At 44.0% G+C, this 26,154-nt stretch overlaps 1 protein-coding gene across 1 annotated transcript in view; it reads left to right on the top strand.

Moving 5' to 3' along the window:
- The window catches only part of Cd109 (CD109 molecule), a 109,929-nt gene that overhangs the window by 75,372 nt on the left and 8,403 nt on the right, over nt 1–26,154 (top strand). Inside the window, exons 21-30 of the mRNA XM_042687127.1 lie at nt 373–591; nt 1,007–1,151; nt 2,060–2,236; nt 9,627–9,708; nt 12,598–12,823; nt 14,246–14,411; nt 17,772–17,962; nt 18,701–18,856; nt 20,098–20,163; nt 24,643–24,782. Of these exons, the coding sequence (XP_042543061.1) occupies nt 373–591; nt 1,007–1,151; nt 2,060–2,236; nt 9,627–9,708; nt 12,598–12,823; nt 14,246–14,411; nt 17,772–17,962; nt 18,701–18,856; nt 20,098–20,163; nt 24,643–24,782 (1,568 nt within the window). The remainder of the gene's footprint in view (nt 1–372; nt 592–1,006; nt 1,152–2,059; nt 2,237–9,626; nt 9,709–12,597; nt 12,824–14,245; nt 14,412–17,771; nt 17,963–18,700; nt 18,857–20,097; nt 20,164–24,642; nt 24,783–26,154) is intronic.

Raw genomic sequence — 26,154 nt, 5'->3', positions numbered from 1 at the left:
AGCTTTTGTACACAACCTTACCTTTTAATGAGTACATAATGAGAGTCTTTGATGTTAGTGAAAAAATGAGAAATGAAGCCAAAGAGTGAGTTCTGTAGCAGGGCATGGTGGCACACGCCTGTAATACCAGTGCTTGGGAGGCCGAGGCAGGTTGGTCACCAATTCCAGGCTAGCCTGGGTTTCAGAAAAACCTTGTTAAAATACATTTCCCCTTGGAGCTAGGAGAGAGTATTTGAAGTAAATGTTTTTCCTTGATACCCTGTCTTCTTTTTGTTTCCCCTTTGCCTGGTCTTGAAGTGTACAGATTCAACAGACAATACTTTACTGAAGAGCATTTATTATATAAAAATCTTTGATTTTTTTTTTCTTCAGGTTAAGGTAGTCATTGAAGAAAGTGATCAATTCGACATTCTGATGACATCCAATGAAATCAATGGCACAGGGCATCAGCAGACGGCTCTGGTCCCCGGTGAGGATGGGGTATCTCTGCTTTTCCCTGTCAGGCCCATGCAGCTGGGGGAAATTCCCATCACAGTCAAAGCCATGTCACCCACGGCTTCTGATGCTGTCACCCAGAAGATTTTAGTAAAGGTAAATATTTGGAGTCTTAAATAAACAAAAGGGAAATACATGCAAAGCACACAGAAAACTGTGTGTGTGTGTGTGTGTGTGTTTGATGGTACTAGGGGTGGAACTCAGGGCCAAGGTGCTGTCCCGAGTTTTTCTCCTTAAGGCTGGTGCTCTACCATTTGAGCAAGGCCTCCAGAGAGTTTTTTCCATCATATTTTCATCTTCTCCTTTGTGATGTCCCTTGCTGTTCCATGAAATGTGTTCTCTAAGTAGAAAGTAGACATTCAACAGATTTGTAGTCAGAATCAAGAAATGGTAGGTACTTATGTAGCTGTACCCAAACTATAGTCTCATAGGCCAGAGAGCTGTTGTCGTATCTTCATATAGTTCTTGTAAATAGACCAGCCTTGTTAAATGTGCTCCTGTTTCTCCACAGGCTGAAGGAATAGAAAAATCATATTCACAAGCCGTCTTGTTAGACTTGACTGACAGCAAACAACAAACTACCCTGAAAACGTTGAGCTTCTCATTTCCTCCTGATACAGTCAGTGGCAGTGAGAGAGTTCAGATCACCGCAGTGGGTAAGGACAAAGTGTGGCAGGTCTATTTGTATGTGATAATATCTATCTTTCATCTTTTTTCTTTTTTTTGTCGGTTGTGGGGCTTGAACTCTGGGCTTGGGTGCTGTCCCTCAGCTCTTCACCTCAAAGTGAGCACTCTGCCGATTGAGCCACAGCGCCACTTCCGGTTTTCTAAGTGGCTTATTGGCGATAAGAGTCTCATAGACTTTTCTGCCCGGGCTGGCTTTGAACTGTGTTTCTCAAGATCTCAGCCACCTGAGTAGCTAGGATTACAGGCGTGAGCCACCGGTGCCTGGCTCATTCATTTATTATAGATATAGTTTCTGATTCAGACCCAATGAGATCATCACATAATCTCTAATTCAAGTACTACTGCCTTCTCCTCCTTTCTCTCCTTCTCCTTTTCCTCCTTCCCCTTTCCCTTCCCCTCTTCTTCCTTCTCCTCCTCCTCTTCTTTCTCCTTCTCCACCACAGCCTCCTCCTCCTTCTTCCTTTTCTTTTGGTTGTACTTTGGTCAGAACTGAGGGCTTCATATTTGTTCAGATTGCTTCGTTGGTTGGCTCTCTACAACATGAGCCATGCTTACAGCCCTGCTTTTTGCAGGGCTTTTGGTTATTTTGGAGACAAGATTCTATGGGCTTGTTTGCTTGGGCTGGCCTCATATCACCATTCTCCAGATTTCAGCCTCCTAAGCAGCTAGGATTGTGGGTGTGACCCACAGGTGTACATTTTGTCTCTTGTTTTGATTATTCTTCTGTCCGTGTAACTTGATGGAAATTTCTACCATTTTCCAGTTGCTTCAGGGATAGACGCATCTTGATTAGAAGAAGATTCTGCCACCAGCAGAAAATAGCCATTTGTTGCCTATGCATATTTACTGAATAAATGGAATACTTTTGTGTTTTCAGGAGATATTCTTGGTCCTTCCATCAATGGGCTAGCTTCTTTGATTCAGATGCCGTATGGTTGTGGTGAACAGAACATGATAAATTTTGCTCCAAATATTTACATTTTGGATTATCTGACTAAGAAGAGACTCCTGACAGATAACATAAAAGAGAAAGCCCTTTCATTTATGAGGCAAGGTAAGCATTTTCAAAGTATGTTTTTTTTTTTAAGTTTGTTTTTGTTTTCAGCAGAGTTTTCTTGAATTACTTTTTTTTTTTTTGTTGCTCGTGGGTCTTGAACTCAGGTCCTGAGCACTGTTCCTGAGGCTTTTTGCTCAAGGCTAATGCACTACCACTTGAGCCACAGCTCCAATTATGTTTTTCTGGTGGTTAAATGAAGATAAGACGCTCACGGAGTTTTCTTCCCTGGCTGGCTTTGAACTACGATCCTCAGATCTCGGCCTCTGGAGTAGCTAGGATTAAAGGTGTGAGCCACCAGCGCCTGGCTCTTGGGATCATATTTCAAAATGGATGGATTTTTGTCTTGGTATGTGGTGGTTGTACTGGATGTTGTAGAGGAGCTATTAAGACACTATTGGTTTCTGAAGATGTCTGCAGTCATGTGGAGGAATGGGTGCTGGTGTGTTCACTGCACATTGATGGCGTATCTCCTGTGCCAGGTTGCTTTGGTGCTCTGGGTTCACATGACCAGCAGGTGGGGCTGTGACAGAAAAGTAATGCTTGTAATTCTAGCTAGTCAGGCAGCTGAGAGCTGAGGATCTTTGGTTCGAAGTCAGCCTGGGTAGCAAAGTCTGTAGAACTCCTGTCTCCAATTTACCATAAAAAAGTGGAGCTATGGCTCAAGTGGTACAGTGCTAGCTTAGCAAAAAAAAAAGCTAAGGGACAGGGACAGTGTTCAGGCTCTGAGTTTAATCCCTAGAACTGGCATGACAAAGAAGAAGGAGAAGAGGAAGGGGAAAGGGAAGAGGAACAAGAGGAAGAGGAGAAGGAGGAAGGAGGGAGGAGGAAGAAGGAGGAGGAGGAAGAGATGGAGGAGGAGGAGGATGAAGGAGAAGGAGGAAATGAAGGAGAAGGAGGAGGTGAAAGAGGAGGAGGAGGAGGAAGAGGGGAAAGCTGCAGAGTTTAAGATTATTCTGACTCTGATTGGTGAAGCCATGCCTCAGCCTCTCTCTAAGAGCTGACGTAAGTTGAGCAATCACTCTGAGACAGGCAGTGTTCTAAGTTTTTTACATCTAAAATCGATTTAAATGCCCACAACAAGTACTTGCATCATACTGGTATTACAGATGGTGAAGCTGAGGCGTACAGCTGAATTAAATCATATTTCCTAATAGTAAACAGCAGTTTCCTGGTCCAGTCATCTTTTCACGATGAAATCAGTGTCTCATTTCATAGATTCCTTTTTCTTCTGCCAATATAGTTGCCCAAACCCTGTAAATACAGTGTAATATTTTTTTTTAGAAATTAAAGTAGCTTTGGTGTGAGTCATGATGATATTATTTAAATGCTATTTGCAAACAGCACATTGTTTCACTTAAATCATGCTTGGCCCAGGAGTCTGTAAGCTAACCCGTTTTTGGGGGAGGGTCAGAACAATAGCTATCTCGTTAAATAAAGTATGTTTCGCTGTCATAAAGGGAAATTAGAACTATGAATGAAATCATTTCTGATAAGAACTAGAAATCCCCAAACCACTGGTAGAAGAATGAAGCCACCTACTTTCCTCAGATATTGAAACAATAAAACAATTTGAGCCTGCTGCTCAAAGTTTTGGAAGAGAGATTCAGATCCCGTCTGGTTGAGCACTTGAGAGGTTTTCTCTACGAAAGTGAAAACCCAGCAGGCTTTAGAACCCCCAATGCTGAGCCACAGCTCCACTTCCGGATTTTTGGTCCCAAGTTTGAGTGTGAAGGGCTTCAGCAAAGAAGCTAAAGACAAGAAAAGCTGCCAGGCCTCGCTTCCCATGGTTGTCATAGGTGTATGGAAGTTCATCATGACTCTGTGTGTGTGTGTGTGTGTGTGTGTGTGTGTGTGTGTTGGTACTGGGTCTTGAATTCAGAGCCTCATACTCTTGTTTGGTTTTTTTCCACCCAAGGCTGGTACTCTACCACGTGAGCTACACCTCTGCTTCCAGCTTCTTGATTGGTTATTTGGAGTCTCATGGATTTTGCTGCCTGGGATGGCATTGAACAATGATCTGTAGATCTCAGCTCCCTGAGTAGCTGAGATTACAAGTGAGAGCTACCAGCACTCGGCCAATGACAACTTTTCTTTTAGTATAGATAAGAATTAAAAACAAATAAGATTTGTTTTATATAGTCACAGAGAGCTGATTTTACTACTCTTATTTTCTTAGGATTTTAATACAAGTCAAATTGTTTACATTTTTGGGAAGTTCTGGAATTGAACCTAGGGTCTCACACATGCTAGGCAAATGCTCAACCACTGAGCCACATTCCATCCCAGAATGTTTATGCAGATAATACTTTTAATTTTTAATAGAAGAAATAGATAGATTCTGAGATTTAAAAAAAATTTTTTTTATTGTGAAAATACTGTACAAAGGGGTTACAATTACATGGGCAAGATAATGAGTACATTTCTTATCAAGCATTGTAGCCTCCTCCTTTGTTTCCCCAGATTCTGAGATTTTTTTATATTCCTAGTTAGACTAAAGGAAATTTACTAACCCAGAAAAGTATGTATAACCTTTTACAAATATAGCTTATTATTCTCACAATCTCTTAACTTCATCTTAATTTCAGTTTTTGAAGGTATCTGATAATTGCAATTAGACTATTACTTTCTAAACTCAAGAGCTAGTCATAACACTATTAAACTTACAATTCCTACTTTTACTACTTGGTGACCTCTTGTAGAAAACCACGTTTTGACTTACTTACCTATTTGGAGAAAAAGGCTCCAACTTAGGTGACCAAACTGGATTGTTGAGTTGTTTTCTTTAAATTAAAAAATTATTATTAAAAAAGGTGATGTACATAGGGGTTACAGTTACATAAATCAGATAATAAGTACATTTCTTTTTGGACACTGTCACCTCTTCCTTTTTTTTCTCCCATTTTCCTCTGCTGTCCCTGCCCACAAGTTGTATAGTTCATTTTCAACTTTGTGTCTAGTGAGTACCACTGCTGCATTTGTTCACTCAGGGTTGTTTTCTTTTCTTTTCTTTTTTTTTTTTGCTAGTCATGGGGCGTGAACTCTGGACCTGGGCGCTGTCCCTCAGCTCTTCAGCTCAAGGCTAGCACTCTACCACTTGAGCCACAGCGCCACTTCTGGCTTTTTTCTTTTCTGCTTATGTGGTGCTGAGGAATCGAACCCAGGGTCTCAGGCATGCAAGGCAAGCACTCTACCACTGAGCCACCTTCCAGCCCCCAGGGTTGTTTTCTTAACAACAAGTTCTATGGCTTTGTCCACAGTGGCCCTTTCTGTTTCTGGAGTGGATATTAGTCCTGATGTACTGGTGTGGTTTGGAGAATCCCTTTCCATGCGTGGCTGCTGTGGCTTGAGGGTTACCACAAAGAGATCATACAAGTTCTCTTCTCTCAATTTTGTTTCCTCCATCTGTATGCATGTATGTATGTATGTATGTATATATGCATGTATCTATCTGTCTGTCTGTCTGTCTGTCTATCTTTTGCCAGTGCTAGGACTTCAACTCAAGGCCTCGTATGCCTGTTTAGCTATTTTCCTCAGTGCTCACACTCTACCACTTGAGCTCCACGTCGAGCTTTTTGGTGGTTAATTGGTGATGAGAATCTCACAGACCTTCTTGCTCAGGCTGGCTTCTTACCATGACCCTCAGATCTCAGCTTCCTGCATAGCTAAGATTATAGACATGAGCCACGTAGCTTCTTTTCCCTAATTTTCTATGGGAGCAGAGCTGGAAGTATGGGTTTTGAATTTTATCTAAACTGGGTCAAGAAATGCACCCCACAGCTAGAGATTCTTAGTGGCCCTTCTTCTTTGGGCTGACTGCTCCTTGCGGAAGGATGGTACCAGTTGTGGATACGAATGGGGGATGTTGGAGGCATTTCCATAAGCACTGATGTCATCTCCATGATCTCAGCTTTCTGTGTGCGTTTACAATGTCTTATACTTGGAACTGCAGCTGTTGCTGGGATGTGGGGGCCTGGAGGCCATGGTTTCCTTGAGGTTAGTCCTTCTCACTGAAGCACCCTCTGTAGCAATGGAAGACCCTAAGTTGTCCTTCTTTCCTTACCTTCCCTCTCTTCCACAGATCCTCACTTTCCTGTTTTGATTTCCCAGTTGAACTCTGGCTATCTGGTGGGTTTCATCCTCAAGTGCAGGTTGAGGGAGAATATCTTAGACTCTTCTGCCATTTTGTTTGTGAATCTTAACACATTAGTCTGCTTCGCTGCAGTCTCTTGATTGCATCTGAGAAATGAGGAAGAGGAGCTATTTTCTGTAAGTTTATCTTTATATCTTTGTTTTTATTAGAGCAATTTTCTGTAAGTCTATCTTTTTTTTTTTTTTTTTTTTTTGGTCTGGTCGTGGGCCTGAACTGTGGGCCTGGGCGCTGTCCCTCAGCTCTTCAGCTCAAGGCTAGCGCTCTACCACTTGAGCCACAGTACCACTTCCGGCTTTTTTTTCCTGTTTATATGGTGCTGAGGAATCGAACCCAGGGCCTCAGGCATGCAAGGCAAGCGCTCTACCACTGAGCCACCTTCCCAGCCCCTGTAAGTCTATCTTTATGCCTTTGCTTTATTTAACTTCTCTTCTTGTCTTTATTTTTTAAATACAGATTGTCTTAGCACGTGTTGAATCAGATTCTTGGATGTTGGACTTCTATTGGAAGTCTTAAGGAGAATAGCTTGGAATTAAGGGCAAAAGTAGATTGTGTTTGGGCTATGATTTCTGACGTTGAGAATTGTATGCATTGCTTTCCAGATATGAAACTGCCTTTTGTTTGAAATAATTCTGCTTTTTCTAAAGCAGATACATGAGCCTTAACCCTCTCCTCAACTTACTTTTCTAGTAATAATTACCATTGCTGAATACTTTTTAATTTGGAAAAGTGAAATTGGTATGGTAGGCACACAATTTGGAGTTTTGGTTTGCCTATGTTAATTATGACCAGAAAATTTAAGAGACATTGTCTCAGATTATTTGGTATTTCCCTCTTCTTTATTGATGGCCTAGGAATAAAAGTTCTTTTCTTTTCTCTGTATATATGTGTGCGTGTGCACACACACACACATGCCAGTACTGGGGTTTAAATGCAGGGCTTCAACCTTTTCTGCTCAACATTGTCACTTTGCCACTTGAGCCACAACTCTACTTCCAGCATTTTGCTAGTTAATTTGACTCAAGAGCCACCTAGATTTGTCTGCCAAGGCTGACTTTAAACCAGGCTAAGGTGTGTGTGTGTGTGTGTGTGTGTGTGTGTCTTCTGGGGTTTGAACTCGGGGCTTTGGCACTCTAAGCTTTTTCCGCTCAGGGTTGGCACTCTACTACTTGAGTCACACTTCCACTTTTAGCTTTTTGCTGGCTCATTCGAGCTAAGAATCTATGGACTTTTCTGCCTGGGTTTTGATCTGGGATCCACAGCTCTCAGCCTCTTGAGTAGCTAGGATTATAGGTGTGAGCCCCCAGCTAAAAGTACTTTCTGATTTGGCCTTAACCTTCATTTACAATACTATATGTTCTTCCTTCCTTCCTTCCTTGCTTCCTGCCTTTTTCGGTCAGTGTGGGGCCTGAACTCTGGGCCTGGGCGCTGTCCTTCAGCTCTTCAGCTCAAGGCTAGCACTCTACCACTTGAGCCACAGTGCCACTTCCAACTTTTTCTGCTTATGGAGTGCTGAGGAATCGAACCCAGGGCCTCATGCATGCAAGGCAAGTACTCTACCACTGAGCCACCTTCCCAGCCCTTGTAGTATCTTTATTAAAAAGCAGATGACTTTAGATATGAAACACTGAGGCTGTTGTGAATAGCAGAGAGTGAAATTGAATGCCATCTTTTTTTTTTTTTTTTTGTGCCAGTCTTGGAGCTTGGTTGGACTCAGGGCTTTTGTACTCAATGCTAGTTCTCTACAGCTTTTCTTCCAGCTTTTTGGTGGTTAATTAGAGATAAAGAGTTTAACAGACTTTCCTGTCAGAGCTGGCTTTCAACTGTGATTCTCAGACCTCAGTCTCCTGAGTAGCTAGGATTACAGGCAGGAGTCACTGGCATCTGGCTTTTGCTTGTTTTTAGGTGGTTGGAAATGTCGTTTAGATAATCATAACCTACTGAATTTACTTTAATTTTTGGATAGTAACAGTTCTTATTCCCTGCATTTTTCTTGAAATTCTTAGGTACTTAAAATTTCCTACAGTCTTTAACATAGAAAGTACTAAATGTACAAACACACATTTCAAACAACCAATGAACCAGGAGCCAGTGGCTCATGCTTGTAATCCTAGCTATCAGGAGGCTGAGATCTGAGGATCATGGTTTGAAACCAACCCTGGCAGGAAAATCTGTGAGAATCTTATCTCCAATTAGCCATTAAAAAACAAAACAAAACTGGGGCCAGCTGGGTGCTGGTGGCTCACACCTGTAATCCTAGCTATTCAGGAGGCTGAGATCTGAGGATCTAGGTTTGAAGCTAGCCCAGGCAGTAAAGTCCATGAGACTCCTATCTCTAATTAATCACCAAGAACTGGAAGGGGAGCTGTGGCTCAAAGTGGCAGAGCACTATCCTTGAGCAAAAAAGCTCAGGTTCAGTACCCAGGCCCTAAGTTCAAGCCCCATGACTGACAAAAAACTGAAACACCCTGAAGCCGTGACTTAAGTGATAGAGTATGATCTTTGAGTGAGAAGCTATGGGACAGTGCCCAGGCCCTAAATTCAAGCCCCAGTGCTGGCACAAAAGTAAAAAAAAGAAATGAAACAACATTAAATAGGAATATAAAACAGGTCCTGTCCTGGGTACTAGTGAGAGGAGGGGGCAAGCAGAAAGGGTGAAGGAGGGCAAATATGGTTCAGATACTTGATGTACATTTGTGAAAATGGACCCATGAAGACCATGAGATTGGTTTGGGAAGGAGAGGTGATGGAACGTGTATGGTGGGTACATTGTACACACACATGGACAGGGCAGAATGAAACCTTGTTCAAAAGAAGAAAAACCTGGGAAAGTATAAAATGACAGGAAATACAATATACCTCTCTATAATAACCATAAATATGAATGGACTCAATTCACCAATCAAAAGAAAAAGCACTGCAGATTGGATCAGGAAATGAGATTCATCAATTTGTTGTCTTCAAGAGACCCACCTCACGGCCAAAGATAAAAGCAAACTCTGAGTGAAGGGATGGAGAAAGATCTACAATGCAGATGGCCTCAGCAGGAAGGCAGGAGTTGCCATTATGATATCTGATAACATAAGCTTTACACTAAAATCACTATGAAACCTTGTACAAGTAATTGGACAGAAAATTCAGTATTAGAGGTGGAGGAGGTGTTTTCTTCCTTAGTTGCATGTCATTATTAGCCACTTTCCTTCATGGCAAGTTGACTCTGTTGATGTTTGTTATCTTCAGGTTACCAAAGAGAACTTCTCTACCAGAGGGACGACGGCTCTTTCAGTGCTTTTGGGAACGACGACCCTTCCGGGAGCACATGGTAACTGCTTCTGCCATTTAAACAAATCTGGGTCATAGAATGGACTTGCACTAAGTCACAGTGACCGTGAACTTGACAGACATGTCTCTCTGTGTAGATCTGGCAGCTGCTTTTTCCAGTCTGCTTGTTGAAGGCATTATCTTTTTAAAATATGATTTTTAAAACATTAACAAATCAAATGCCTTTTATTTTGAAAGGCTAAATCAATATTCCTCTTTCCGAAGGGAAAAGCAGCATTAAGTAATACTTTATCTTGATGGGTACAGCTGAGAAGGTAAATTTGTTATTATGATATTATTCTTTCCACAATCTGATATTTGACTGCAAGTATTTTGTTAATATGGTTAGCGTCTGGGCATCGTCCTTGAGCTGTTTTGCTCAAGGCTCATGCTCTATCACTTGAGCCATAGCTCCACTCCCAGCTTTTTGGTGGTTAATTGGAGATAGGAGCCTCATGGTCTTGCCTGCTCAGGCTGACTTCAAACCAGAATCTGTAGATCACAGCCTCCTGTGTAGCAAGATTCCAAGCATGAGCCACCTCTGGTTGTTTTTGAGGTAGAGTTTCATTTCATGCCTGAGTTCAAATCCACTGGAGACACCAGGTGAGGGCCACAGCTTCCCCTGGAGCTGGGATGGGCTGCAGGTACCACCACAGCCCGCTGTTGAGTGACATGGAGTCTCACTAACTTCTTTTTGCCCAGGCTGGACTTAAACTGTGCTCTCTGATCTCTGTGATCCCTGTCCCTACAAGAAGCTAAGATTATAGGCTAGAGTCCGGGCACCACGGTTATTTTCTAAATCTGAACAATGGTGGAATTAACTAACAAATACTTAAGTTTCCTCCTGAATGGAATCTCCATATGGCTGATTTTGAACACTGAATCTCTCCCCTTGCTTGATGTGCACTTTCATATTTCAGAATCAGTTTGAGGGTTAGAGGTATGGCTCAGTTGATATGGAGTTCGAATGTGGTCTTGGACCAAAAAGAAAAAAAAAAGATCAGAATCAATTTGAACAATGGTGTTATTCGGCTTCCAGTCATTATCCCTAAATAGGGTAATAAACTCATAGAGGAAAACAATATGACTCACCATTTTGGAGGTTCCACCCATGCTTGTTTGGCCCTGTTGCTTTGGGTCTGTGGTGAGTCCACACATCATGGAGGGAGCCAGGTTAGAGGGTCAATGACTTCCTACAAGACTCCACTTCTCAACTGTTCCAAGATGGAACAATTGTTCCATCCTGGCAACTAAGCCATTAGCACACAGGCCTTTGGAGAAGTCAAGAGCCAGTGAATTGTAGCACTGAAGGCATCAGTCAGTTTAGACAAGGTGTGTTCTGGTAACAAGCAATCTCCACAACTCCGGTCACTTTTGCATTGTGCTACATTCTCATTGGGTCAGCAGGAGATCTGAAGTCTGTGTACCTGTGGACCCCACTGCATGATCTTATCCTAGCTACAACTTGAAAGAGAAGGCCAGAGTACAGATCACACTGTTCCGAGCTGGTCATGGGGCCCTGCCTAACTTCAGGGTTGCAGGGAAGTGAATTCCTCCAAGGAGTTTCAGTCTTGGGTATGAGCAAGGGTTGCCACCTTAATCTCCTAGAAGATGAGACAGATATGCTTCAGATTTTCTCCTCAGGAGTCAGAATAGAGATCCATGAACAGAAATGTTTGTTTTGTTGCTTGACATTCTTTTCACTTTGATATAATGTTCTAGAGCTGGACATGATAGGGCATTGCCTGAAACCGTGCAGAATGCTGAAGTGGGAAAGATTGCCATTTGAGGCCAGCCTGGGTTCCAAAGCCGTCTTCACAATTCCCCTCCCCTCTGTCCAAAAGGGAGTGTTCCATATTAATTGGAAGACACTTCCTGCGGAGGGCCCCGCAGTCATAGCTTAGATGTTTTAGACCACAGAAGCTCTATTGCATAATGCTTCCCCTCCTTCCCTTTCCTTTTCTCTTTCTCGTCCCTCTCTTCCTTCTTCCCATTCTCCCTCCCTCCTTCCCTCCTCCTGTTCTCCCTCCCTTCTTCCTATCCTCCTTTCCTTCCTCCCTCTCTTCTCCCTTCTTCCTTTCATCCCTCTTCTTCCTTTCCTTCTCTTCTGTGCTCCTATCTTTTTACTTTCCTTGGCTTTCTGCCTTTAAGAGTCATGCAGACATGTTGGTGGCAGGGTGGCGCGCATGCGCACGCGTGTCACGGCCGGCTAGGCCTACGGCCAGTCACACAGAGGCAGCAGCTGCACCCCGTCCTCGTGGCCGCATGCTCCCCGTGGGCCGCACCCCGTCCTCGTGGCCGCACGCTTCCCGTGGGCCGTGGGCCGCACCCCGTCCTTGTGGCCGCACGCTTCCCGTGGGCCGTGGGCCGCACCCTGTCCTCGTGGCCGCACGCTCCTGTGCGCCGTGGGCCGCACCCCGTCCTCGTTGCCGCACGCTCCCCGTGCGCCGTGGGCCGCACCCCGTCCTCGTGGCCGCACGCTCCTGTGCGCCGTGGGCCGCACCCCGTCCTCGTGGCCGCACGCTCCCCGTGCGCCGTGGGCCGCACCCCGTCCTCGTGGCCGCACGCTCCTGTGCGCCGTGGGCCGCACCCCGTCCTCGTGGCCGCACGCTCCTGTGCGCCGTGGGCCGCACCCCGTCCTCGTGGCCGCACGCTCCTGTGCACCGTGGGCCGCAGCCCGTCCTCGTGGCCGCACGCTCCCCGTGCGCCGTGGGCTGTGCCAAGCCCACGCGAGACTGGGGGAAGAGGAGCGGCATCGGGCGCCCCAGCAGCCTCGGGGGGCGTGGGTTCTGGGCGGCGCGTGGTCCCGCAGCCCGCGCCTTGTGCTCCCCGCGTCCCCGCCCGCCCGGGGGGCCGCGCGAGGCTGAGGCGCGCTCTGTGTCCCCGCCAGGCTGTCGGCCTTCGTCCTGAGGAGCTTCCTGGAGGCCGATGCCTACATCGACGTGGACGAGAACGTGCTGCACAGGGCCTTCGTCTGGCTGCACGGCCACCAGAGAGCCAGCGGGGCGTTCTGGGAGCCGGGCCGGGTGATCCACCCCGAGCTGCAGGGCGGCCGCGGCCCCGCCGCGCTCACCGCCTACATCCTCACCGCCCTGCTGGCCTACAAGAAGTACCAGGTACTGCAGCCCTGCCCAGCCTGCCCTCCCTGCCCTCCCCTGCCCTCCCCTGCCCTCCCCTGCCCTGCCCTCCCCTGCCCTCCCCTGCCCTCCCCTGCCCTGCCCTCCCCTGCCCTCCCCTGCCCTGCCCTCCCCTGCTCTCCCCTGCCCTCCCTGCCCTCCCCTGCTCTCCCCTGCCCTCCCATGCCCCGCTCTCTCCTCCCCTGCCCTCCCTTTTCCCCTCCCCTCCCTTCTCTGCCTTCTGCCCTCCCCTCCTCTCCTCTTCCCTGCACTGGAGATAACTCTATCCTCAAATTTCAGCCTCCTGAGTAGCTAGGATTATAGGCATGAGCCACTGGTGCTAGACAGGAAAGAATTTTTTGATTTTTTTTTTTTTTTGGGTCCGGTCGTGGGGCCTGAACTCTGGGCCTGGGCGCTGTCCCTCAGCTCTTCAGCTCAAGGCTAGCACTCTACCGCTTGAGCCACAGCGCCACTTCCGGCTTTTTTTCTTTTTGCTTACGTGGTGCTGAGGAATCGAACCCAGGGCCTCATGCATGCAAGGCAAGGGCTCTACCACTGAGCCACCTTCCCAGCCCAGGAAAGAATTTTTTTTAGAATTTGTGAATGTGTTCTGGTAGGTTGAGGTTGTGAAGCACTTTTTTACTCCTAAAATCTCATGAAACAATGCAGGATCTGTTTAGTGCAAGTATACTCACTCAGAAAGTCTTAAATGAGTGCATGGACGAGGAGTGCATATGGAAACTATACAGTGAGCTTAGTTTTGCTCCAGAGCTCTCCTCATGATTGATATTCCATGCATATCTCACAGGATCAGCAGCTGTGTTCTTTTATTAAATTCTCTCTGTTTTCCTAGCCTGCTTCTGGATGTACAGACCAATCATTTCTCTCAATTTAAAGATCCAGTTTTTTCAGAAAAAATGAGAAATAAAAAAGTAGAGCTGGTGCTAGTGGCTCATGCCTGTAATCCTGTCTATTCAGGAAGCGGATCTTTAGGATTCTAGTTCCAAGTCAGTTTGGGAAGCAAAGTCTACAAGAGACTTATGTACAATTAACCAGCAAAAAGACATAAGTGGAAGTGTGGCTCAAATGGCAGAGCATAAGCTTGGAGTAAAAAAGCCAATGGAGAGCAGGAGGCTCTGACTTCAAGCCAGTACCACATGCATGTGGGCATGTTCACATACGCACACACAACACACACACAACACATAACACACAACATACATGCACGCAACATACACCACACACAACAAGCATAACATACACCATACACACAACACAACACATACAACATGCACACACACCACACACACACCACATAGCACACAAGCACACACAACACAATATACAACATGCACACACAACACATATGTGATAACAGAATATTGTGAATAGTAAAAGAATATCTTTTTTTTTTCTTTCAAGCCTAATATTGATGTACAAGACTCCGTCAAGTTTTTAGAGTCAGAGTTCAATAGAGGAATTTCCGACAATTACACTCTGGCTCTTATAACTCATGCACTGTCATTGGTGGGAAGCCCTATGGCCAAGGAAGCGCTGTCCACGCTGACTCGTCGTGCAGAGAGAGAAGGTAATGCGTGCGGCCTGACGCAGGCTGTTTGATTGCTTGACATTGTCACACGTAAGAAAAGTTTGTAGGCCTGATATGGATGAGATGGAAAATGAAATGAGGAAGTCGGGATGGACCTGGTTATAATGCCTGTAAGTCTCCCTGGGATAGGATTTTAGGGCTTAGGTGTCTTGTTTTATGTATGGCCTATTGGGAAGTGGTAGCACTTTGAGCTTCTGGTATCGTTTCTGATTCGACAGCTTGGTGTATTCCTTAAGACCTTGGATTCCAAACTTGAGGGGAGGGGTGGGGTTGAGAGAGATGGGGGAGAAGGATGGAAGGGGTGACAGCAATCAAGATGCAGTGTACTCACAGACTGATGTATCAAACTGAAACTCCTTTGAGCAAGTACTTAAAGATCAGTTAAAAGTTGATCAAATAAATTGCAAAAGAGATAATGGGTTCTGTAGAACCACCTGTTGATTCTACAACCTATCCTTATCACTTTCAGTTTCTCTCCTTGTAAGGTGGGAAGAATCCCAGTCAGGATAATTAGATGAGGGTAGGGTATAGAGCTCACCTCAAAAAACGGGATCGGAATGCAAATATCAAAATGTCCTGCTAGTAAGTGGGGTGCGTATGTCCATGTATTCCTCTTCCTCCTCTGTCTCCTCTCCCTCCCTCCTCCTCTTCTCCCTTCCCCTCTTCTTCTTCCTCCTCTTCTTGTTCTTCTCTTCCTCCTTCTTCTTCTCAGTCTCCTCTTCCTCCTGTTCTTCTTCCTCCTCCTCTTCTTCCTCCTTGTCCTCCTCCTCCTTCTCCTCTCCCTTCTTCCTCTTCTACCTTCTCCCCTTCCCCTTCTTGTTCTTCTCTTCTTCTTCCTCTTCCTCCAGTTTCTCCTTTTTCTGTCTCCTCCTCCTTCTATTCTTCTTCCTCTTCTTCCTCCTCCTCATTCTCCTTCTCAGTCTCCTCCTCCTCTTCTTCCTCCTCTTCCTCTTCTTCTTCCTCCTCCTCCCTTCCTCCTCCTTTCTTCTTCTTCTTCCTCTGATACAAGAGGACCTAGGCATTGTCCCTTAGATTTTTCACTCAAGTCTAAGCTCTGCCACTGGAGCCATAACTCTACTTCTGGATTTGGTGGCTAATGGGAGATAAGAGTCCTGTGGTCTTTGGTGCCCGTGCTGGTTTTGAACCGTGATCCTCAGATCTCAACCTCATTAGTAGCAGGATTACAGGTATGAGCCACTAACACCCAGCTAGGGCTTTATATAGTTTATTTTTTATTTTTGTATAATTCTATTGACAATTTATTTTTATGTATTTTTTATTATAGAGGTAATATACAGAGGGGTTACAGTTATATGAGTCAGGTAAAAGAATACATTTTGGGGCTGGGAAGGTGGCTCAGTGGTAGAGCGCTTGCCTTGCATGCCTGAGGCCCTGGGTTCGATTCCTCAGCACCACATAAGCAAAAAGCAAAAAGCCGGAAGTGGTGCTGTGGCTCAAGTGGTAGAGAGCTAGCCTTGAGCTGAAGAGCTGAGGGACAGCGCCCAGGCCCAGAGTTCAGGCCCCACGACCGGACCCCCAAAAAAAAAAATACATTTCTTTTTGAGCCATGTCTCCCCTTTCCTTGTTCTCTCCCAGTTTTTCCTTCCCTTCCCTATCCACAAGATGTACACTTACTTTTCCACAGTGTCTCGTGAGTACCATTGCTGTATTTATTCACACTTTGTTCCACCTTTTCTGTGCCCCCTTAGCTCTCCAAGATAAACTAACAAGACAAAAGGAAAAGAAAACAAAATTTAAATGGGGACTAATTTAGGGCTACAAAGAGATAGAAAACATAGGCATGTGACAGAAATGGTCACTGTAAGATTGTCAGGAATCTCAAGTGTGCACGTGTGTGTATGTGTGTGTGTGTGTTTGTGTGTATATGCATGTGTGGTGAGGAGTGAGGTTGGTGGACACAAATAACTTTGGATAATGTCCACTGATTCAAACCTTCTTTTTTTTTGGGGGGGGGGGGGGTTCGGTCATGAGGCCTGAACTCTGGGCCTGGGCGCTGCCCCTCAGCTCATCAGCTCAAGGCTAGCACTCTATCACTTGAGCCACAGTGCCACTTCCGGCTTTTTTCTTTTTGCTTATGTGGTGCTGAGGAATTGAACCCAGGGCCTCATGCATGCAAGGCAAGCGCTCTACCACTGAGCCACCTTCCCAGCCCTCAAACCGTCTATCCCTTCAAGAGGAAATAGCTACAGAATGCAACTAGAGATCAGAGATCATGGTAAAAGGTATTATGGTAATATTAATAATTAGGTTGGCCCTTAGTGCCTAGTTCAGTGTTGAAACCTGGATACTGGTCATGCAGGGGCTGAAGTGGTCCATGGTGTTTCTTCTCCTCTGCTTGGCTGTGTGGTAATGAGCATAGTTCCTTGGTAGAATCAGTCTTAGGAAGTGATTGTGGAGAGAAGGGGAGAGACAACAGGAAGAATGGTCTTCTGGGGACTAGGGCAGGATTATTTCTAGGAAGGTTGTTGAGTTGGCTGCAGTCCTTCTTTTTTTTTTTTTTTTTTTTGTGGAGGGACCTGAATTTTGAACTTTAAACATTTTCAGATGGGGCTGGGAAGTTGGCTCAGTGGTAAAGCGCTTGCCTTGAATGCATGAAGCCCTGGGTTTGATTTCTCAGCACCACATAAGCAGAAAAAGCCAGAAGTGGTGCTGTAGCTCAAGTGGTAGAGCACTAACCTTGAGCTGAAGAGCTGAGGGACAGCGCCCAGGGCCAGAGTTCAAGCCCATGACCGACCAAAAAAAAATAAAATAAAAAAACAAAATCATTTTCAGAAATGAAAAGGAGAGAGAGAGGGTGAGGGAGAGGGTGGCAGGGAGAGAGGGGGGGAGAGAGAGAGAGAGAGAGAGAGAGAGAGAGAGAGAGAGAGAGAGAGAGAGTGCACTTTCCCAGAATGTGAGAGCTGGTTAATGGTAGATTCTCAGAACCAGATTTGCTCCCACGCATCCTAAAGGGATCAGTAATGTATATTATTTTTTTGGAATATATTATGTTCTTTCTTTGATTCATAGCTATTTAGTTTTGAGCCAAACATACGGAATTTCTCTTGGGAAGTCTATTTCAGCGAAAACATTCTCAGATACAGGCAATAGGAAAAGGGTGAAAATCTGTTAAGTTGTGATAGATTAAAAGTAACAACCGCACCGTGTATGTATGTGTGTGTGTGTGGGCACGCGCACGCATGTGCACATATATCCATATATACTAGTGTAGTATATATGTATAATTTTTTATATGCTAGTCAAGCAGGACTTGGACCCTCCTTGGTAGAAAATGTCATTTTTTTTTGGTTGTTGACCACAGCTGCTTTTCTCTGTCAGGAGACATGCAGTTCTGGACATCATCTGCATCTGCACTTTCTGAGTCCTGGCAGCCTCGCTCTCGGGATATTGAAGTTTCGGCCTATACGCTACTTTCACATTTCCTGCAGTCCCAGGTCTCCGATGGAATCCCAGTCATGAAGTGGCTGAGCCAGCAAAGAAACAGCCTGGGGGGATTTGTGTCTACACAGGTGAGAGATGGTAGCTTTTCCCTACAGAAGATAGAATTCATAATATACATTATATATTAAATATAAATGCATATACAATATTATATATTACATTGTATAGAAAATATTTTTATATTATATAATAGATAAATATTTATAATATAATTATATATAAGTGCAGAATATTTGTATAAGATATATAAAATACAAAATATAAAAAATTATAACACGTATTTATATATTTGAAGATACTATATACATACCTATGTACTTGTGAAGTATACGGTTGCCTTTTGTGACTTCATAAGAATATTTCATTTAAAAGTTTCATAACTTTTTGTGTGTTTGTGTGTCAGTACCGGGTCTTGAACTCTGGCCTTGCACTCTTACTTGAGGCTGATGCTCTACCTCTTGAGCCATACCTCTACTTCCTAAAAGTTTACGAACTTGAGTCAAAGGTTTCAGCTACTTAGGTTTTTCTCATATGAATTTAATACCTGATAGTTAAAGGGAATAAATTAGTTTTAGCTGTCTTGCATTTGTGGTAACTGATTTAAGATTTTCACATGGCAAATGTGCTCTAAGCCTCATCTGTGCTCTGAACCAAGACATTCTGAGATGAGTTGGGAAGTCTCCTTTTCTCAGAGAGGGATGGACGGATGGGTGGATGCACAGTAGGGCTCTTAGACATTACTAACTGTATTCTTCAGAGACTTTGAGTTGTACTTTTATGCACCATTGTTTTTCTACTCTCAACAGGATACTATTGTGGCCTTAAAAGCTCTATCTGAATTTGCAGCCCTAACCAATGTAGAGATGACAAATATCCAAATGTCAGTGACTGGGCCTAGCTTGCCAAGCCCAGTGAATTTCCGGATCACAGGACACAACCGCTTCCTCCTGCAGACAGCAGAGGTGGGAACCAGAGTGGTTATGTTAGATCCCCTGTAGATGCTTCTGTATCCCTGAATTCTGCTTTGTTTCTGCTGTTTGAATGTCAGTAAAGACTTGTTCCCAGATCCCTGAGAGATGGCGGTGGGTGGTGGGGGGTCGGGGGGGGGAGAGGGGACAGCCTCCTTTGGTTAAGCTTGCTCATCTCAGGAATGACAGAGGGGGTGGGAATGCTGGAGACTGGTGGCAGAGGAGCAAATGGGGAAAGTTCCTCCCGTGGCCTTGTTAGGGGGCTTTACATATGAGACTGCATTTACTTCTCAACCAGCTCTAGATAAGCACTTACCTCCATTGTTCACATGAGAGCACAGGCCAAGAGACCATTACTATTAATGTCCACAGTAATTAATACTAACACTGTTACTATCAACAGTGGAGCCAGGTTCTCTTGGATGAATTGAGAGTCCCTCCCTCCCTCCCTCCCTCCCTCCTTTCTTTCTTTCCTCCTTCCTTCCTTCTTCTCTCCCTCCCTTCTTTCTCCTCCCTCCCTCTCTTTTTCCTTCCTTTCTTCTCATTCTCTTTCTTTCTTTCTTTCTTCTCTCTCCTTCCCTTTCTCCCTTTTTCCTCCCTCCCTCCTTCCTTCCTCCCTTCCTTCCTTCCTTCCTTCCTTCCTTCCTTCCTTCCTTCCTTCCTTCTCCCTCCCTTTTTCCTCCTTTCTTCTCTCTCTTTTGTTCTTTCTTCCTTCCTTTCTTTCTTTCTTTCTTTCTTTCTTTCTTTCTTTCTTTCTTTCTTTCTTTCTTTCTTTCTTTCTTTCTTTCTTTCTTTCTTTCTTTCTTTCTTTCTTTCTTTCTTCTCTCTCCATGCCTTTCTCCCTTTTTCCTTCCTCCCTCCTCCCTCCCTCTTCCCTCCCTCCTTCCTCCCTCCATCCCCTTCCTTCCTTCCCTCCCTCTCCTTCCTTCCTTCCTTCCTTCCTTCCTTCCTTTCTTTCTTCCTTCCTTCCTTTCTCCCTCCCTCCCTCCTTCCCTCCCTTCTTTTCTCTTTCCCTCTTTCTCTCCCTGTCTTCCTCCCTCCCTTCTTCCCTTCTTACTCCCTCCCCTTTTCCTCTCTCCCTTCTCTCCATCCCTCCCTCTTTCTTTTCTCCTAGCATGTTCCACAGGTGGCTTCCATTTTCCTTGCAGAGTATTGCTTTTTTTGGGGCGACCTGGAATACTCTAGATATGGGGAATGGGCCTCACTGACTTTCTTTTTCTTCCACCTGTGTGCAGCTTGATGTGGTACAACCAACTATGGTCAATATTTCTGCAAATGGTTTTGGATTTGCTGTTTGTCAGGTATGTAATAATGTTTATTTTTTCAGTTAAATATAACTTAATAATTCTTTGTTTTAGGGCACTGCTGAATCTTCAACTTAGATAATATGTATAAAGTATAATGATTTATGTATGGAAATAGGCAACATGTACTTTCATACTTTTTATGAAAGTATGAAAGATGTTATCAGTTGGTGAGTAGGCAGCAAATATATGTGTTCAAAGAGGTTTAATTGTAGTTTTTCTGTACAAGCATATAATATACTTTGATCAAATTTATTCTCTTTATGAATCTTTTTTCTTCTTTCCTCTTTCTTTTTTGTGTATCAGTACCTGAGCTTGAACTCAAGACCTTGTGCTCTTACTTAGCTTTTTTGCTCAAGACTGATGCTCTTCCACTTAAGCCACACCTCAGCTTCTGCCTTCTTGCTGGTTAATTGGAGATAAGAAAAAAATCACTTGAATTTGTCTGGCCAGGCTGGTTTTGACCCTCAATCCTCAGATCTCAGTCTCCTGTAGCTAGAATTACAGGGACTAGCACTCCATTCCCTTATCTGTTGCTGAATAACTTTTTTTTTTTTGTCAGTCATGGGGCTTGAACTCTGGGCCTGGGCACTGCCCCTCAGCTCTTCAGCTCAAGGCTAGCGCTCTACCACTTGAGCCACAGCGCCACTTCTGGCCTTTTCTGCTTATGTGGTGCTGAGGAGTCAAATCCAGGGCCTCATGCATGCAAGGCAAGCACTCTACCACTGAGCTGTCTTCCCAGCCCACTAAACAACTTTTAATGGGTTTCATTATCTTGTTATTTGTACATGTGTATGAGGAACAGTTAAAATCTTCCAGTATGATTCAAGTGAATAGTTGAAAATTCCCACCTTCTTTTTTTTTTGGTCCGGACGTGGGGCCTGAACTCTGGGCCTGGGCGCTGTCCCTCAGCTCTTCAGCTCAAGGCTAGCGCTCTACCACTTGAGCCACAGTGCCACTCCGGCTTTTTTCTTTTTGCTTATGTGGTGCTGAGGAATCGAACCCAGGGCCTCAGGCATGCAAGGCAAGCGCTCTACCACTGAGCCATCTTTCCAGCCCCCACCTTCTTTTTGTGTGTGACGTAGCTCTAAAATTATAATGTTGGTAGAGTTTGTACTATGACCTGGTGAAAACCGTCTGGCACAGGAAGGAAATACAAAGAAATATACCTTTTAAGCTTTTCTGCTCATCTGATAAAATTATCCTATACGCTTACTGATTATTGCAAATGAGGGAAACCATGGGACCTATATTTCTTTGGGTCTGGCTTACTTCACTTGATATGATTTTTTTCCAAGTCTTTCCATTTCTTAACAAATGGGGCAGTGTCATTCTTTCTGATGGCAGCATAGAACTCACACACACACACACACACACACACACACCACATTTTCTTGATCAGAAGCTCAAAAGCTATGTCCATATGACAATATAAGATGATGCTAAGTGAAAGGAACCCCAAGATATAGACACAAGATTTGTTGTGTTCTTAATGTACTATGTGATTTTTTTGTTTCCTTTGTATGTTCTTCCCCTTATGGTATATCCCCTGTTGTCACTGTACTTGATTTTGGTACCCTGTATCTTGTGTATGCATTTATCTAATTTGTGGAGGGGAAGGGGAATAACAAAATACTGAAACAAGAACACCGATGACCCATTGCAACAAGGTTACCCACAAGACACTATGTTAGGAATGAACTTTACAGCTTCAAGACGTGGGGGAGTAAGGGAGCTGGGGGGGAAGGGATAGTGGGAGAACAACAAAGGGGGGGTAACAATGCTCGATAAGAAACGTACTCATCACCTTACTCATGTAACTGTAACCCCTCTGTACAGCATCTTTACAGTAAAATAAAATAAGGAAACTTACCTTTTAAGGCACAGTAGGAACTACAGTAAAATGGAAATAGAAAAACACTAACTGGAATAATTACTATACAGATTGCCATGAGTATGGTGGAGACTTTAAAGCCATTACTGAAACATGATAAAGAATTCATGATAAGGAGAACATGAATACATGATAAAGCCAACAGTGATTATGTGCTTGGGTGGTAAACCCTGAAACATTTACTGAGAAAGTACTAGAGTGGCTACAATATAATATAGCTATTAAAAGATAATTTGTGTGTGTGTGTGTGTGTGTGTGTGTGTGTGTGTGTGTGCGCACGCACATGCCAGCCCTGTGGCTTCAACTTAGGGCTGGCTTGAACTCACTGTCCATGAAGTTTTTTTTCCTCAGGGCTAGTGCCACTTGTACCACAGCATCATTTCTGCTTTTTGGTAGTTAATTGGAAATAAAAGTTTCATGGATTTTCCTGCCCAGGCTGGCTTTGAACCATGATCCACAGATCTCAGCCTCCTGAGTAGTTAGGATTGCAGGTGTAAGCCACTGCACCTGGTTCCAAGCTCTTCAGCTCAAGGCTAGCACTCTACCACTTCAGCCAGAGTGGCACTTCTGGCTTTTTCTGCTTATGTGGTGCTGAGGAATTGAACCCAGGGCCTCATGCATGGAAGGCAAGCACTCTACCACTGAGCCACCTTCCCAGCCCAAGCTGAAATTTTTTTTTAAAGTATGCAAATCTAAGAAGGATTCTAGATGTGTACTTCCAAGGTGTGTGTGTAGACACAATGTTATAGAGCAGTGTCTAGCTTTATGAACCTTGTTTCCAATTACATGATGCGGTAAGACATTTAAATGGATTCAATTCCATCTTGGAATGAATGAAGCCAGCCTAGGACATTTTGAATCCATTTCTAAACTTCTGATTTAGGGTCCCTTTGAAAAACATCCTGGCCCTCATTCCACCCCAAATCCCTTTTACTTCTGCTACGAGGAGTATATGAGGAGGTTCTGATTATGAGCAGCTGCTGCAGTGGATGAAGAGCTTAGAGATGAGCAATTAGTCTGTGTTTCCTGGACTTGGCATTCTTTTCTCTCAATTCATTCAAGCAATTTTTTTCCCATCCCTTGAGGATGCAGTATCGGGTGGGTGTCATTCATAGCCTCTGTCATATTAAGGAACATTACCTAGTATTTTCTTCCAGCTAAAAATAATTTTAAATCAACTTTTAGAAGAGCATCATTTAGGCTGGGAAGGTGGCTCAGTGGTAGAGTGCTTGCCTTGTAGGCATGAGGCCCTTGGTTCGATTCCTCAGCACCACATAAACAGAAAAAGCTGGCAGTGACGCTGTGGCTCAAGTGGTAGAGTGCTATCCTTGAGTTGAAAAGCTGAAGGATAGCGCCCAGACCCAGAGTTCAGGCCCCACGACTGACAAAAAAAAGAAAAGAAAAGAAAAAGAGCATCAGTTAATAAAAGATTGTTTTAGTCAAGAAGACAATTTTTTTCCCCTTGTTTGATGAGTAGAATTTTTTTTTTTCTAGTCCTGGGCCTTGACTCCACTCAAGGCTTGGGCACTGTCTTTGAGCATTTTTATTCAAGGCTAGTAATGTAGCACTTTGAGCCACAATGCTATTTCACAGTGCTTTTTGGTGGTTAATTAGAGATAAGATTCTCACAGACTTTTCTGCCTGGGCTGGCTTTGAACCATGATCCTCATATTACAGCCTCTTGATCCTCATATTACAAGCCTTGACCCACTCAAGGCTTGGGCACTGTCTTTGAGCTTTTTTGTTCAAGGCTAGTAATGTAGCACTTTGAGCCACAATGCTATTTCACAGTGTTTTTTGGTGGTTAATTAGAGATAAGATTCTCACAGACTTTTCTGCCTGGGGTGGCTTTGAACTGTGATCCTCATATTACAGCCTCTTGAGTAGCTAGGATTACAGGCGTGAGCCACTGACACCTGGCCTGAGGTATACAAATTTAGTTGGGTTTGTCATAAAACAATTTACCTAACATGTAGCTCTTATTATTTATTTCAAAATATTTTATTGTTATTACAGTGTTGTAATATGGTTTACTATTTTATTTTTAAGTTAATTTTGTGCTGGAACTGCATCTTGAACTCAGGGCACTCTCCTTTAACTTTTTTTCTTGAGGCTGATGCTCTATAACTTGAGCCACACTTCCACTTTCAGCTTTTTACTGTCCATTGGAGATAAGAGTCTCAAGGATGGGGCTGGGAAGGTGGCTCAGTGGTAGAGCACTTGCCTTGCATGCTTGAGGCCCTGGGTTCAATTCCTCAGCACCACATAAGCAAAAAGAAAACAAGTGGCGCTGTGGCTCAAGTGGTAGAGCGCTAGCCTTGAGCTGAAGAGCTGAGGGACAGCACTCAGGCCCAGAGTTCAGGCCCCATGACCAGACCTCCCCCCCCCCCAAAAAAAAAAAAAGTCTCAAGGATTTTTCTGCCTGGGCTGGCTTCCAATGGTAATACATTTCAACCTCCTGAGTAACTGGCATTACAGATGTGAGCCCCTAGCATCGGGCTTTACCTAACATTTAGAATGCAAAATGATGACATGTTCTTGCTAATAACTTATTACTTAGACTAATTTTGTATTTTCTGCAGCTCAATGTTATGTACAATGTGAAAGATTCTGAGTCATTTAGAAGAAAGAGATCTATTCAAAACCAAGAAGCCTTTGATTTAGATGTGGATGTAAAAGATAATCAAGATGTCAATCATGTAGATTTGAAAGTATGCACAAGGTAAATATATGCTATGTCTTTCCTCTTTCTTTTTTTAATTTTTTATTGTAAAGATACTATACAGAGGGTTACAGTTACATGAGCAAGGTAATGAGTACACTTCCTATTGAGCATTGTTACCCCCTCCATTGTTTTCCCCCTACCATCCCTTCTCTCCCTACCTTCCCCGAGGTTCTTTTTTTTAAATTGTGATTAAGTGATTACATAATTTCCCAAATTTCACAGTATTGTGGAATAATGATGCTCATTTAAAGTCACAACTTCATTCTAACTTTCCTGGAGCAAATTGTCTATCACGGTCTATAACATATAACAGTGTACATATATACACCATACATGTGATCAGCAGCATGGGGTTATTTAGTAGTGGTTCGACCAGATGAGTGGGAGTTCTTTGTTTCTTAAGTCCTGTTAGTTTTGTCGTATCACCTAACATTTTGGATTTAGCATCCACTTATCAGGGAGACCATGTACCGTTTGTCTGTTTGCTCTTGGCTTACCTCGCTCAACATGATTCCTTTTAGCTCCATCCATTTCCCTGCAAATGCCATTATTTTGTCATTTCTAATGGCTGCATAATATTCCATTGTGTATAGATACCACAATTTTTGGATCCATTCATCTGTGGTGGGGCATCTGGGTTGTTTCCATATCCTAGCTATTGTGAACAGTGCTGCAATAAACATGGAGGTGCACGTGTCCTTGTATATTGGTTCCTGTTGTTCAGGGTAGATGCCTAGAAGTGGTATGACTGGGTCGTAGGGGAGGTCAATTTTTAGCTTTCTAAGGACCCTCCAGACTGCTTTCCAAAGTGGTTGTATAAGTGTACATTCCCACCAGCAGTGTAATAGGGTTCCTCTTTCTCCACATCCCCTCCAGCATTTGTTGTTGGCTGATATGTGGATGTGGGACATTCTGACTGGGGTAAGGTGGTATCTCAGGGTTGTCTTTATTTGCATTTCCTTCACCACCAGGGATGATGAACATTTCCTCATGTGTTTCTTTGCCATTTTTATTTCTTCATCTGAGAAGTCCGTCTTTAGTTCCCTTGCCCATTTAGTAATTGGTTTGTTAGGTTTGGGAGGGATTAGTTTCTTGAGTTCCCTGTATATACTGGATGTTAACCCCTTGTCTGATATATTGCTGGTAAATATTTTTCCCAATTAGTTGGTTGTCTTTCTAGCTTGGTTGTGATAGATTTAGCTGTGCAGAAGCTTTTTATTTTAAGGTAGTCCCATTTGTCGAGTCTCTCTCCAATTTGTTGTGACCCTGGGACTCTGTTCAGGAAGTTCCTTCCTGTGCCTATTAGTTCAAGTGTCTCTCCTACTCTGTCCTGCAGTAGTTTCAGAGATTCAGGTTTAATGTTAAGGTC

Source organism: Dipodomys spectabilis, unplaced genomic scaffold, assembly GCF_019054845.1.
Source record: "Dipodomys spectabilis isolate Male_0828 unplaced genomic scaffold, ASM1905484v1 ptg000102l, whole genome shotgun sequence".
Lineage (NCBI taxonomy): Eukaryota > Metazoa > Chordata > Mammalia > Rodentia > Heteromyidae > Dipodomys > Dipodomys spectabilis.
The sequence above is the reverse complement of the archived record's forward strand: the minus strand, read 5'-3'. Positions and strand labels throughout refer to the sequence as shown.